General features: G+C 40.7%; 1 protein-coding gene across 3 annotated transcripts in view; it reads left to right on the top strand.

The window, feature by feature from the left end:
* The window catches only part of mpped2a (metallophosphoesterase domain containing 2a), a 72,641-nt gene extending 63,377 nt beyond the window's left edge, over positions 1-9,264 (top strand). For all 3 annotated transcript variants that reach the window (XM_039795871.1, XM_039795873.1, XM_039795872.1), the window contains exons 5-7: positions 4,353-4,468; positions 7,261-7,374; positions 8,515-9,264. In XM_039795871.1, the coding sequence (XP_039651805.1) occupies positions 4,353-4,468; positions 7,261-7,374; positions 8,515-8,633 (349 nt within the window). In that variant the 3' untranslated portion in view covers positions 8,634-9,264. The remainder of the gene's footprint in view (positions 1-4,352; positions 4,469-7,260; positions 7,375-8,514) is intronic.
* The last annotated feature ends 3,233 nt before the right edge of the window (positions 9,265-12,497 follow it).

Here is a 12,497-nt window from a genome sequence, read left to right as displayed (position 1 = left end):
AACACTCGATACTGCTCAAGCACCAGACCCAAACTGGCTGAGCCGGTGCTTAGACTGCATTATAATGCTCCTTTCTTTCGCCATGCTGAGTTAATAGGATTCTTATGGTGTCTTATTTTGAGCAGAGATACTTTAGGAGCTTGGTTGTGTTTTTAAAATGAACCAGGAGGGATTGAGATCTCATGTTTTACACATTTGGAGTCTGCTCGGGCTCTGGTTAGCCCCACTCGGCCCTCCTGTGGAACAGTAAGTATTGATTAGCGTCGGAGTGTCCATCCCTCACTATAACAAAGCCTATTGATGTTTGTGCACTGATTTCCCCTTGGTCAAATACCATACGCAGCACCATCGCTAAGTGACTGGAAGCTGCTCCCAACTCAGCGGTATGTCCCAAAGTAACCTGGGAAATAACAGAGTCAAAATTGTCTTTTCATCAGCGACTCTTCTGCTGCTCTGTGCTGCAAAATTAAAATTAAAAGATTTCTTTCCTGGGCTTGTTGCAGTAGGTCAGCTTATATACTGAGGTATTATGTGGTGATAATCTATCTTCCTTTCCTCTGTTGTCAGCCTTCTTCTGCCATTACAACTATTGTGATAAATGAAGGCTCAATTTATCAACCGGCCTCTACTCGATTTCTTTTTCTCCCCTCTGTTGCCCCGCTCCTATATCTCACCTCTGCATGGTTCGCTTTATTTCTTCATCTGTTTTCACCCCCCTGCATCCATCCATCCATCCATCCATCCCTCATTCCAACTCAGCCAGATCGAGGCTTTCTTTGTGTCTGCTGGAGAAGGCTGAGATGCTGCCTGTCACCCCGGAGCTGCAGACTCCCATCCAGGCTGCCGGAGGTGGCCCGGCTGCTGTCAATCAATCTGTAGCCGTGTAGCAGAGGGGATGGGGGTTGACACATGATGTGGCTCCCTGCTGTTTAGAAATTCACATTTCTTTTTTTTTTCCTTTTCTAAAAGGCTTGCATAGTCAGTCGTATGGGTTTTGGCTTCTAAAATCAATGGAACTTGATTGTGACTCTTTGAATTTAAAGCTTCTACTGTGGTGCATCAAACCAAGCGCTCTTTATTCACGGGTAAACATGCTGACTGATTGCAGATGTTTGTTTCAAGTTTAACCATCTCATGCATTTTTGATTACATGCTGTGGTGTACAGTGATATACAACTACTGCATGTCCTTTTTTCATGCATCCTGTTGTGGCTTCATCATTATTTCAGGTTCCATGTTGTTGTGAAATGTTTTTGTTAAAGCACTTGAATAAGAAATTCATGTTTAGTTTAAAACCGTACAAAGGAAATGGTAAATTATAGTGTGGTTCAAACTCACTATTTACATTATTTACAGTACTTGATCTACAGCTGATATGTGAAAAGGTACACAACCTTATTTGTTAAACAGTAATTTAGTTTTACTGCGAACCGTCACAGGAAGTGCTTTTATTTTGAAGTAGCCTACACGGAAGTTGTACGCTCTTGCTAGCTTGTACTGAGAGGAATGTGAGACGCTAGATGCAAAACATGTCCGTCAAGCTTAAGTTGTTCTCTTTCTTGTTTGTAAAACTGCAACATATTGAACTGTAAATGTTAACCGTAAAAGACAAGCGTTTTTGGTCGTCATTCAAAGCCATTCCACTACACAACTTGTTTTGATTTCAAGATTTGTGCTTTTTAATTTAGTTTTGCTCAATTTTAAAATGTTCCCATTGCAATAGAACAAAACATGATTTGATCATCATTTTAGCACATAGTCCTGTTTGCTGCACCATTAACTGTAGAAAAACAGTATTTGTACATCATGATTGTTTTATGTATTAAGCACAAGCCAACTTAAAGCTTTAGTGCGTAACTTTTTGATATTAATGAACGTCCGTTACATTCAAGCCATTGCCAAATGATTTGCTACAAAGCTAATTAATCGGTTCCACACAACTCTCTCTGGATGGTCAGAAGATTGTGTCGTCCGGCGACGTTCACGCGCAGAAACTCCTGTGAAGACAGTTACCTCTTCTGAAGAGTCCATCTTTAATCCTCCGTGCCGCGATCACAGAAGGCTTGTATCATGTGGGCGCGCAGACAGTTATGTTGTCATTATTTAGAATTCCTCATGGGGGCCGCAGAAACTATGCACTATAGCTTTTAGACTACATGCAGCTGCTTCACAATAAAAGCCCTAACTTGTTCCATTCCCTTGAATCCTTTTACAGTAAAGCAGCAGCAAGTGTTCAATTTGAATCGTTAACATTATATGAACTCTTTCTGAAAACTTGCAGCCCTTTTGTCTTTGTGATACGTGGTGTGTTACTATAAATGTATACATATAATCTATTTTAATGAATTTTCACTCAGTTTAGGTCATGGACACATACACTCAGACAACCTAGCCAAACATAACTTGTTAGTTCGCATCTACGTCTTAAAAACAGATTCTGGATGAAGCTGTAAAAACAGTTTATGAAGTGAAAAGAGAGTAAATAAGGACACGAGCAAGATAATAAGCAAGACAAGAGTTTCTTGCTGCTGCAGCTTTTTAAGAAGTGGCATGAGGAAAAGTGCATCAATTCATATCATGTACACTACTGGTCAAAAGTTTTAGAACACCCCAATTTTTCTAGTTTTTTATTGAAATGTTAGCAGTTCAAGTCCAATGAATAGCTTGGAAATGGTACAAAGGTAAGTGGTGAACTGCCTGAGGTTAAACAATTAAAAAGTAAGGTTACCCAAAACTGAAAAATAATGTACATTTCAGAATTTTACAAAAAGTCCTTTTTCAGGGAACAAGAAATGGGTAAACAATGTAAAGCTGTTCTGCAGCAATGGAGGTTGATCAAGCTTTGAAAGTTGGTGCTACCAATTCCCACAGGTGTTCCAACTTGTCTGGACTACTTACAACCCCCTCTGTTTGTATGAAAGTATTGTTGGAACACACTGTGGTACCGTACTGCTCTTTAATGTTTTATGTAAAGCACTTTGAATTGCCCTGTTGCTGAAATGTGCTATACAAATAAAGCTGCCTTGCCTTGCAGAAAGTAGTGTGTTGCCATAAAAATGGCGGGAAAAAGGCAATTAACAATGGAAGAGAGACAGACCATCATAACACTTAAGAATGTTGGTCTTTCCTACAGAGAAATTGCGAAGAAAGTCAAGGTGTCAGTGAGTACAGTATTATTCACCATCAAAAGGCACTTAGAAACTGGGGGAAACTCTGACAGGAAGAGGTCTGGCAGACCCAAAGCCACAACAGAATCAGAAGACAAGTTTCTGAGAGTCAACAGCTTGCGTGACAGGCGGCTCACAAGCTTCAAGCACAGCTTAATAGTGGTCGTAATAAGCAAGTCTCAGTTTCAACTGTAAAGAGAAGACTTTGAGCTTTAGGTTTGATAGGTCGAGTTGCAGCAAGAAAGCCATTGGTAAGACGTCAGAATAAGAAAAAGAGGCTTGCCTGGACCAAGAAACCCTGCCAATGGACTACTGAAGACTGGAAGAAGGTGCTATGGACTGATGAATCAAAATTTGAAATCTTCGGTTCATCACGCAGGATTTTTGTACGCCATCGAGTAGGCAAAAGGATGGTTCCTCAGTGTGTGACATCAACTGTCAAACATGGAGGAGGAAGCCTGATGGTCTGGGGCTGTTTTGCTGGATCCAGGGTCGGTGATTTGTTCAGAGTGAAAGGCACCCTGAACCAAAACGGCTACCACAGCATTTTGCAGCGCCATGCAGTACCCTCTGGTATGCGCCTAGTTGGTCAGGGGTTCATCCTACAGCAAGATAATGACCCAAAACATAAGTCCAAGCTATGCCAGAACTACCTTAGCAAAAAAGAACAAGATGGTAAGCTTAAAGACATGGAGTGGCCAGCACAGTCACCAGACTTAAACCCCATTGAGCTGGTTTGGGATGAACTGGACAGAAAAGTGAAAGCAAAGCAACCTAAAAGTGCCACACATTTATGGGAACTTCTGCAACAGAGTTGGGAAGAACTTTCTGAAGAATATTTGATTTCCATTGTAGAAAGAATGGCACGAGTGCGTTCAGCTGTTACATCGGCCAAAGGGGGCTACTTTGATGAGTCAAAAATTTAGAATACATTTTGGTTTATAAATTGATTCCATGATTTCTTTTTTAACTTAAATTATTTTTTCTATTCTTTCATTTCAGAGTACAATAAGACATTGAACTGCATGAATTTCAATAAAAACCTGGAAAAATTGGGGTGTTCTAAAACATTTGACCAGTAGTGTATTTTCCTTCGATATCAATTTAACTTATATGTATATAATCATGGTAGAGTTAAGTCTTCTGAGCAATAATAATGTGATCTCTCTCCCTCCGTCTGTGCAGGACTCCGTGGTTTAACGGCTGGGGGTTCAACCTGCCTCGGGGTCAGTCTCTGCTGGATAAATGGAACCTCGTCCCTGAAGGCATCGACATCCTGATGACCCACGGACCTCCGCTCGGTGAGTCCAATTACCCAATTACAGCCCCTCATCACCATATCTAATGAGGTTGTGCCTCATTATTTAAAATCGGTATGAAGTCACTGGAGGCGTCGCAGGTGTGTGTGTGTGTGTGTGTGTGTGTGTGTGTGTGTGTGTGTGTGTGTGTGTGTGTGTGTGTGTGTGTGTGTGTGTGTGTGTGTGTGTGTGTGTGTGTGTGTGTGTGTGCGCCGTACGCGCGCTGGGCAATATATCAATATTCTATTGATATCGTGATATGACACTAGATATCGTCTTAGGTTTTGGAAATTGTAATATCCTAAATGGCTTAAGTGGTGTCTTTTCCTGGATTTAAAGGCTGCATTACAGTAAAGTGATGTAATTTTCTGTTACCAGACTATTCTAGCTCTTTTATTATTTTTCAGTCATTATCATTACCACAATATTGACATCGAGGTATTAGGAGAAGAATATTGTGATATCTGATTTTCTCCATATCACCCAGCCCTGGCATTTGTACACTATCAGGGTTTCCGCGGGGTCAAAAAAAAAAAAAGTTTCAAAATACAATTTTTTGGCCTTAAAAATTCACTAAAGTATTGTGTTCTAGGTCTTAACAGGTCCTCATTTTCCGGTATATTTCACGTATAGAGGTTTATTGAACACAGAGGTAATGATGGTGTTTTGTCCTCTGGGGGCTGAGAGCGGGCAGACAGGCTAGAGGCAGGTCCAAAAAACAACAATTTGGCTCAGGCAGGTAGACTGGGCTCTCAGGACTGAAGCGGGTATCTGGATCAGGAGCAAAAAAAAACAACACACAAAGTCAACAACGCTTAAAGCAGGAGATACTAGAGGCAGACTGTCAAAAACCACGTAGGCCGGCCGTAGCGAGCGTTACCACTTGAGTGAACGGACGATCTGGCAGAGACTGGTTGGAAAGTCGGGGTTTAAGACAGGAGCGGTGATTACTGGATCTGCTTCAGGTGAGTAGGAAGCCACAGGTGTTCTGACGAGGAGGGAGAGAGACCGAGGAGCGCCACCCCCACTCAGCACAGGATGACAAAACTAAGGCCCCGTTTACACGAAGGGAAGACGCAGATATTTTCCTGCGGTTTGGCCTCTCATTTACACGAAAACCCCGTTTTTAATCACAGAAAACGACTATTTCTAAAAACTCCGGCCAAAGTGGAGATTTTGGAAAACTTCGTTTGCATGTTTGCATGTAAACTGAGACAAACGGAGGTTTAGGCAGCCGAGAGAGAGAAAGAGGAGAGAAAGAGGACGTGATTGGTTGCTGTTGTTGCTATTGTCGGGATTCTGATTGGCTAACGTGGGCTTGAGCTTCTCGTTACACTGCCACCAACAGGTCTGGCATTCTCTTGACGGCATTGACGGCATATATACACGGGTACATATAAACGAACACTTTTCTGAAAACTGAGAGGTTGAAATGTCCGTTTATGAAAATAGCCGGCCACGTGTAAACGTAGCATAAAACTCAAGGGAGAGGGAAAACAGACAGACTGGGGAGGCAGCAAGCCAAACCGTGACAAATACAAACATGCAACTTATATTGCAGCCAATCTAGACACCAGTCCTATAATGCCAATGAGGAAATCGGGGAATGTTTTCCCGACAATGTTTCCTGACTCTGACATCTGACTTTGTTTTTGATGTCGTGATATAGGTCTTAAATTTTATTCAGAATTGTCTTTAAAAGTCTTAAATTTGACTTGGTGAAACCTGCAGAAACCCTGACTATAGTCGACACTGGTTTCATCTAAATCCAGTAGTATCTGGAGTGGACACCCCGAATACGATCTGATTACACGGTCTGATTCAATATTTGTGTGTGACTTTATGAAAAAGAAAATACATATTGTTTGGTTTTCACTACAGACTGATTCAGTTTTCTTCTAGTTGTTTGGGCTCCAGTTGTTTTTTTTGTTTATTTTGCGCTCTCCATCTGGCTTTATTGAGTGATTTCCTTCCCCCTCGCCTACGGAGGGCTGCTGCTGTTGCTGCGGCAGCCACTGTGGCCGTTTGATTGCATGGAAACTCGATTTTGCACCAGTGTGACAGACGCTGCAAACGATTGGAGGGAGACCATGGGAGAGGAGAGCTGGGGAGAGGAGAGGGCGGTTGAAGATGTAAGGTGGCTCTCCAGAACTGGGAAACACGAAATGGAAAACAAATCAGGGTTGCACGACTGTGGAAGATAAAAGAAGACGCTGTTAAGAATGCTGTTAAATTCAGATGAAAAGGCAGTAAATGAACAGTTGTGAGGTTTTCACTTATTTACAGAGTTGAGTATCACGAGGTGGTTCTGAACTACAAAAGGCTGCCAGTATACAAGATTCTGACAATGAACTTTGAATTTTCATGCAGGGCTGGAAGTCCAATATGACGAAACATTTCCTGCAGCAGGAAACTGCAAACTTTCAACTTGTGCACAGCGAGATATGAGATATTATCTGTTTCTTATTTGTACAATTTTAACAAAAAGAATCACAGACTACTTCGGCACTACCTCTGCTTTCGGTAAAAAAGAATCATTCATTCAGAACACGAGAAAATAAGAGTTTACTTGAGAAACGTAATGTGCTAAATAATTGTTTTTCTCTATTAGGGGCCAAAATCGTAATTGCGAATTGCACAGTCCTACGTGTTACAGTTCTGTACATCCATTGCTGATGATTGGTCAGTAATAAAGTCAGCGTAATGAAGCACTTGATGAAAATGATAAACAAGACCAAGACTGTCTGGGGAACTGAGAATTTTAAAACTTCTAACCTGTCTGTCTGTCTGTGTAGGTTTCCGAGACTGGGTCCCTAAGGAGCTGCAGCGGGTCGGCTGTGTGGAGCTGCTCAACACGGTCCAGAAGAGGGTGCGACCCAAACTTCATGCCTTCGGAGGCATACACGAAGGTACTGAGGCTAAATAAATCCAGGATCAGGAGGGTCTGAGCTTCATACTGACAGACTGTATTATCCCCCTCTTATTCTGGTAACCTTACCGGAAAATCCTGTTTCTAGGTTGTACGATAGAGGGGTCGCATCTGCGACTACACGTGTAGAAAAATGATCTTTTACCAACAAAGGAACAACATACAGACTGCTGTATGTTTGGAGAGTGAAACCTTGAAATTATTCCTTTGATGAAATTAATTATTATTCTTAAAATTAGCAGTCCTAACTATTTCATGCGGTTAATAAAAATATTTCTTTCCCTTTTTATTATGGTAATCTGAATACAATCAAATGACTTAATTTCTTAAAATTAAAATGTGTCCATCTTCAGCTATAAAAAAAAAAGAAGCTGCAGATTGTGAACTCCTCAATTTAATTTAAGTCATTACATTGAAATAATCTCTTAAAACAAACACTTTAAAGGTGCTGTAGGTAGGATAGTGAAGATCCAGGATTTAGCCCAAAAATTTGAACATCAACAACTTCTCAGTCCCTCCCCCCTTTCCACTAAAGCCTAAAACGGTCTCCTAAGCCCCTCCCCCCACAAGGGAGAATGAATGCGTGTGCATTAGCAGTGATTGACACACAGTTAGACACCCCCCCTGGCCCTGATTGGTGCATCTGAACAGGGAGTGGTGGATTTTTGCAAATTGCACTACAGGCTGTAGGTGGTGCCAGAGGAGCCAGATTTTTTTTTTTCAGTTTCAGCAAATATGACAGAAAGTTAGTTTTATAAGGCTCACCTACTGCACCTTTTAAAGGGATGTAAAAGAAAACACAACATTAATTACATTGTTGTTGTTGAATAGCCAAAATCAAAATTAGTAACTGTATTAAACCCAAGCTATTCATAGCAATTAGTGCGGAGATGTGAAATTAGAATAAAGGAGATACGTTCATGACATAAATTCATGGAAATACTTAAAGTGAAGTCAAGAGTACAAATTGCTAAACAGAGTGAAAGAAATAGGTATATTGAGTGCACCAATTAGAGATTTCGTGGAACAATTTATCCCCCAAAAACCCCCCGTCCCTGACTGTATAGTTTCTGAGGTGATTGAAGGTGACCTGCTGCTGACACATGTTCCCCGTCCTCAGGCTACGGGATCATGACCGACGGCTTCACGACGTTCATCAACGCGTCGACCTGCACTGTCAGCTTCCAGCCCACCAACCCCCCCATCGTGTTCGACCTGCCCAACCCCTCCAGCTCCTGAGACCAGAGGACGGGGGTCGGGAGGGTCGCGGGTGCGAGAAACTACTTCTTTTTTTTTTCTATAAATATGTCAAGTTAAAAAAAAACAATGAAAAAAAACTATGTGTTTCTTTGCAAACTTTTGATCTTCTCCAAGCTGTTGTTGAGATTGAGAAGATTTGGAGACGCGGGGCAGGGTGGGAAGTTTGTCTGGGAGGGTTAAAGGAGAATACCGGTGTTTTATTGTTTTTCTAATTGTGCCAGCAATGCTGGTTTCCCTCGTAGATTGTAGTTTTTCTACACACAGCGTTAGCGTAGTTGCAGATATCGGAGCTTGTTTCTTTCCAGAAGAACAAGAATGTTTTTCAATCTCATTTCAGTCTGAAAAACAACTTCCACAAAGGGAGATGACCCATGAAGAAACTTTGTCCTGATTTTATCGCGCAGAGTTGAGCATTTTTATACCAACGCAACTCAATGTTAGGTTCTGCTTCCTGTTAATCGAACATACGTTGCTATTGTGCAGAATGCCAGAAGAGAGCAATGACTCAAAGTGCTCTTTGGATGCTTTTAAATAGACTTTAGTGGTCCCCTAATACTGGATCTGAAGTCTCTTTTAAATAGACCTTAGTGGTCCCCTAATACTGTATCTGAAGTCTCTTTTATATAGACCTTAGTGGTCCCCTAATACTGTATCTGAAGTCTCTTTCCCAAAATTCAGCCTTGGTGCAGAATTACAGCCACTAGAGCCAGTCCCACAATGAGCTTTCCTTAGGATGTGCCATTTCTGTGTCTGAAGCTATTGAGGAGGAGGCGAGAGGGGGGGGGCAAGGTGGTGGGTGGGGGTGTGGCCTTGACCAACTGCCACTTTGCTCGTTTGAAAGCCATGATGTCTCTCTCTCATGGGCCGGCCAAATTCTCTGGGCGGGCAAAGCAGAGAAAGGGGAGGTAACCTTTCCCCTTATGACCTCATAAGGAGAAGATTCCTGATTGGCCCATCTGAGCTTTCATTTTCTCAAAGGCAGAGCAGGATACCCAGGCCTCGGTTTACACCTGTCACCATTTCTAGCCACTGGGGGACCATAGGCAGGCTGGGGGAACGCATATTAATGTTAAAAAACCTCATACAGTGAAATTTTCATGCCATGGGACCTTTTAAATATCTTCTTTTGTTTGATCACAAAAAATGCAATTAAATGACCACAAAGAGACAAAACACAAGGAATATTTACACTCTTGTCCTCTTCAGCCAGTACCATCATATCGGCAGGTGTTCGTTGATTTGGAAAGTTTTAATTTAAAAAAAAAATATATATATATATATATGTTTAAAAGTATGCAATGCGAAATGAATTTGGGGGACATGTAAAACTGAGCTATGAGCGACACCGGTATTCTCCTTTTTCAGGGGATTTTGTGGTTAAACAATCTTGCTCTTGATAAATATTGGTCAGATCTGTAAGATAAATGATGCTTTGTGAATTTGTACAATTTCTTTGTTTGGTTTACATTGGCAGGACAATGGATGCCATTGTTTTATGTTGTATCATCTGATATTTTGTGCTTGGGTCTTTTTCTTTTTTTTTTCTTTTTTTTTGGTTTTGTATTCTCGTCAGTTTCTCTTTTTTTATTGGCTGACAGGGACGCTGCCTTAAACTAGCTTTAATGTTCTCAGCTAGAGCCCCACTCTCTGCAAGCTCAGAGAAAAGTCCTTATTTATTACCCTGCAAAACAACACCTGACTAACGCAAGGACAGAATGCTATCACATTACAGCCCGAAAAATTTACTTTGTAACATCCCATTATGAATTTCTAATCTAATTTGGAAAATGTATGTATAAAATATATATATATATATATATATATATATATATATATTATATATATTCATGTTGTAAAACATCTGTACTAAAAGTTGTGTTTGACGGAAAAAATGAATCTGGTGCATTTTTTCTTTGTATGCACCTGTATAATTGACATGTTTCTTTAATGCTCCCATCAGACACTTTTCAGACATTTCTTTAATGTTTTTGTACCGACTCTCCCGGTAGGGTAGGCATTCATTTTGGATGAGAGAGGAAAATTTGTCAGAGTCACAATCCAACAGGTGCTGGTTGTTCCCAACAACACACCTGCCTAAACCTGGTGAAGTTGTCCTTTTAAAGTGTAAATTTGATAGTATTTGTGTTTATTATTGCTTTTTTTTCCTAATGTTGCACTGTGTGTAAATGCAATCTTGCTAGCACAAAAAAAAAATGTTGCCAATAGTTGTCTCAACTTTGCCGCTGTAAATGCTCTTTCCGTGCTCTGTTTCCTCTCTCGCTCTTTCTCTGATTGTATCCCTCTTCATGGAAATGTTAGTTCTCTCTTTCAGTTCATTGTGATATATTTAGCTGCCTTTATATGCAAATAAAATTGCAAGATTTTTACTTATCAAGCTCTGTCTTGGTTTTTAATCTTGATTATGTGACCAGTCTTCCAAGTCCAGCTTTAGTCCTGAATGTTTCAATCCAACTTTGAGTCTCAAAGTTCATGTCCGAGTCAAGTCTCGGGTCCTTCAGACCAAGATCACACTAACTCCATTTGTAATCACGGAAAAAGGAGCATTTTCAAAATCTTAAGATGCTACATTTGAAGATGCTGTCATATTAATGAAGTAGCAGCGCACAGAGCTCCACATTTTGAATAATGTATCTGGTTGCACGGTAGTGGCAAGGCTCAAAGAAACAAAAAACGGCACTCACAAATTGTTTTTTATTTATTGTGGGCTAAACCACAATTATTTTAAATGTTGGCCCACAGAACTGTAAATGAGAAGACTATCTTTGCGTGCCGGCGTTTTGCTTCTTTAAACCTTGTGTTGTCCTCGGGTCAAATTTGACCCATTTTCAAAGTTTCTATATTAGAAATCAACAAATCAACAAAATTCTCCAAAAAAAAAAGTAACATGGATGGTTCCTACAACTCTCTTCACAAGTTAAATAAATGATTAGTTCACTACTTTCATTGAATTTGGGTGTTTTATTCAATTTTATAGCATCTGAATTTTTTTTGGGAAAAGACAAAAATGCTTCGAAAAAATGGGGGAAAAAATGCCAATAATTGCAAAAGAGAGCGACAAAAATGTCGGGAAAGTGTCAGAAAAAAAAAGGTGCAAATGTTGGAAAAAAAAAAAAAAGTTTTCATTTTACATTTTGACCCAAAAAACTAAAAAGTTGAATGGTTGACGGGAAGACAATACAAGGTTTAAATGCTGTCATATGGCCTGTACGGTGGCCCAAATGTGCAAAACTAACTTTTTGTTGATTGGTTTTTAGAATTGCTGTGTTTTGCACCCTCAAGGCCACCATAGCACAACAGGTGAGCAGTTTGCCCGAGGTGGGACAGAGCCATTTTTTTGCAAGTCTCAAATAATAATTTAAACTGAGTAAATCTACAGAAATAATGAATGTTTTTTTTCTAGATGTCATTCACACCAAATTAAAATCAATTGTTATTTCTGGCCTGCTTGTTTTTTCATGTTGCCTTCTGTTTTTTTTTTTGCTGACCACTGCCGAGTTTTTACATCTGAATGTGATACAGGTTGTGTACCTGTTGTCGGGGCGACTGTGGCTCAGGTGGTAGAGCGGTCACCTACCAATCGGAAGGTTGGTGGTTTGATCACTGGCCCTGCAGTCGCATGTCGAAGTGTCCTTGGGCAAGACACTGAACCCCGAATTGCTCTTGATGCTGCGCCAGCGGTCTGTGAATGTTGTACAGCAGCCTCGGTCACAGTGTACGGATGTGTGTGAATGGTTCCTGTACTATCTTAAAGCGCTTTGAGTAGTCATTAAGACTAGAAAAGCGCTATATAAATACAGTCTGCTGGTCTGCACTCCCAAACGC

Source organism: Perca fluviatilis, chromosome 3 (genome assembly GCF_010015445.1).
Source record: "Perca fluviatilis chromosome 3, GENO_Pfluv_1.0, whole genome shotgun sequence".
In the NCBI taxonomy this organism is placed as follows: Eukaryota; Metazoa; Chordata; class Actinopteri; order Perciformes; family Percidae; genus Perca; species Perca fluviatilis.
This window is presented reverse-complemented; position numbering and strand designations above follow the sequence as displayed.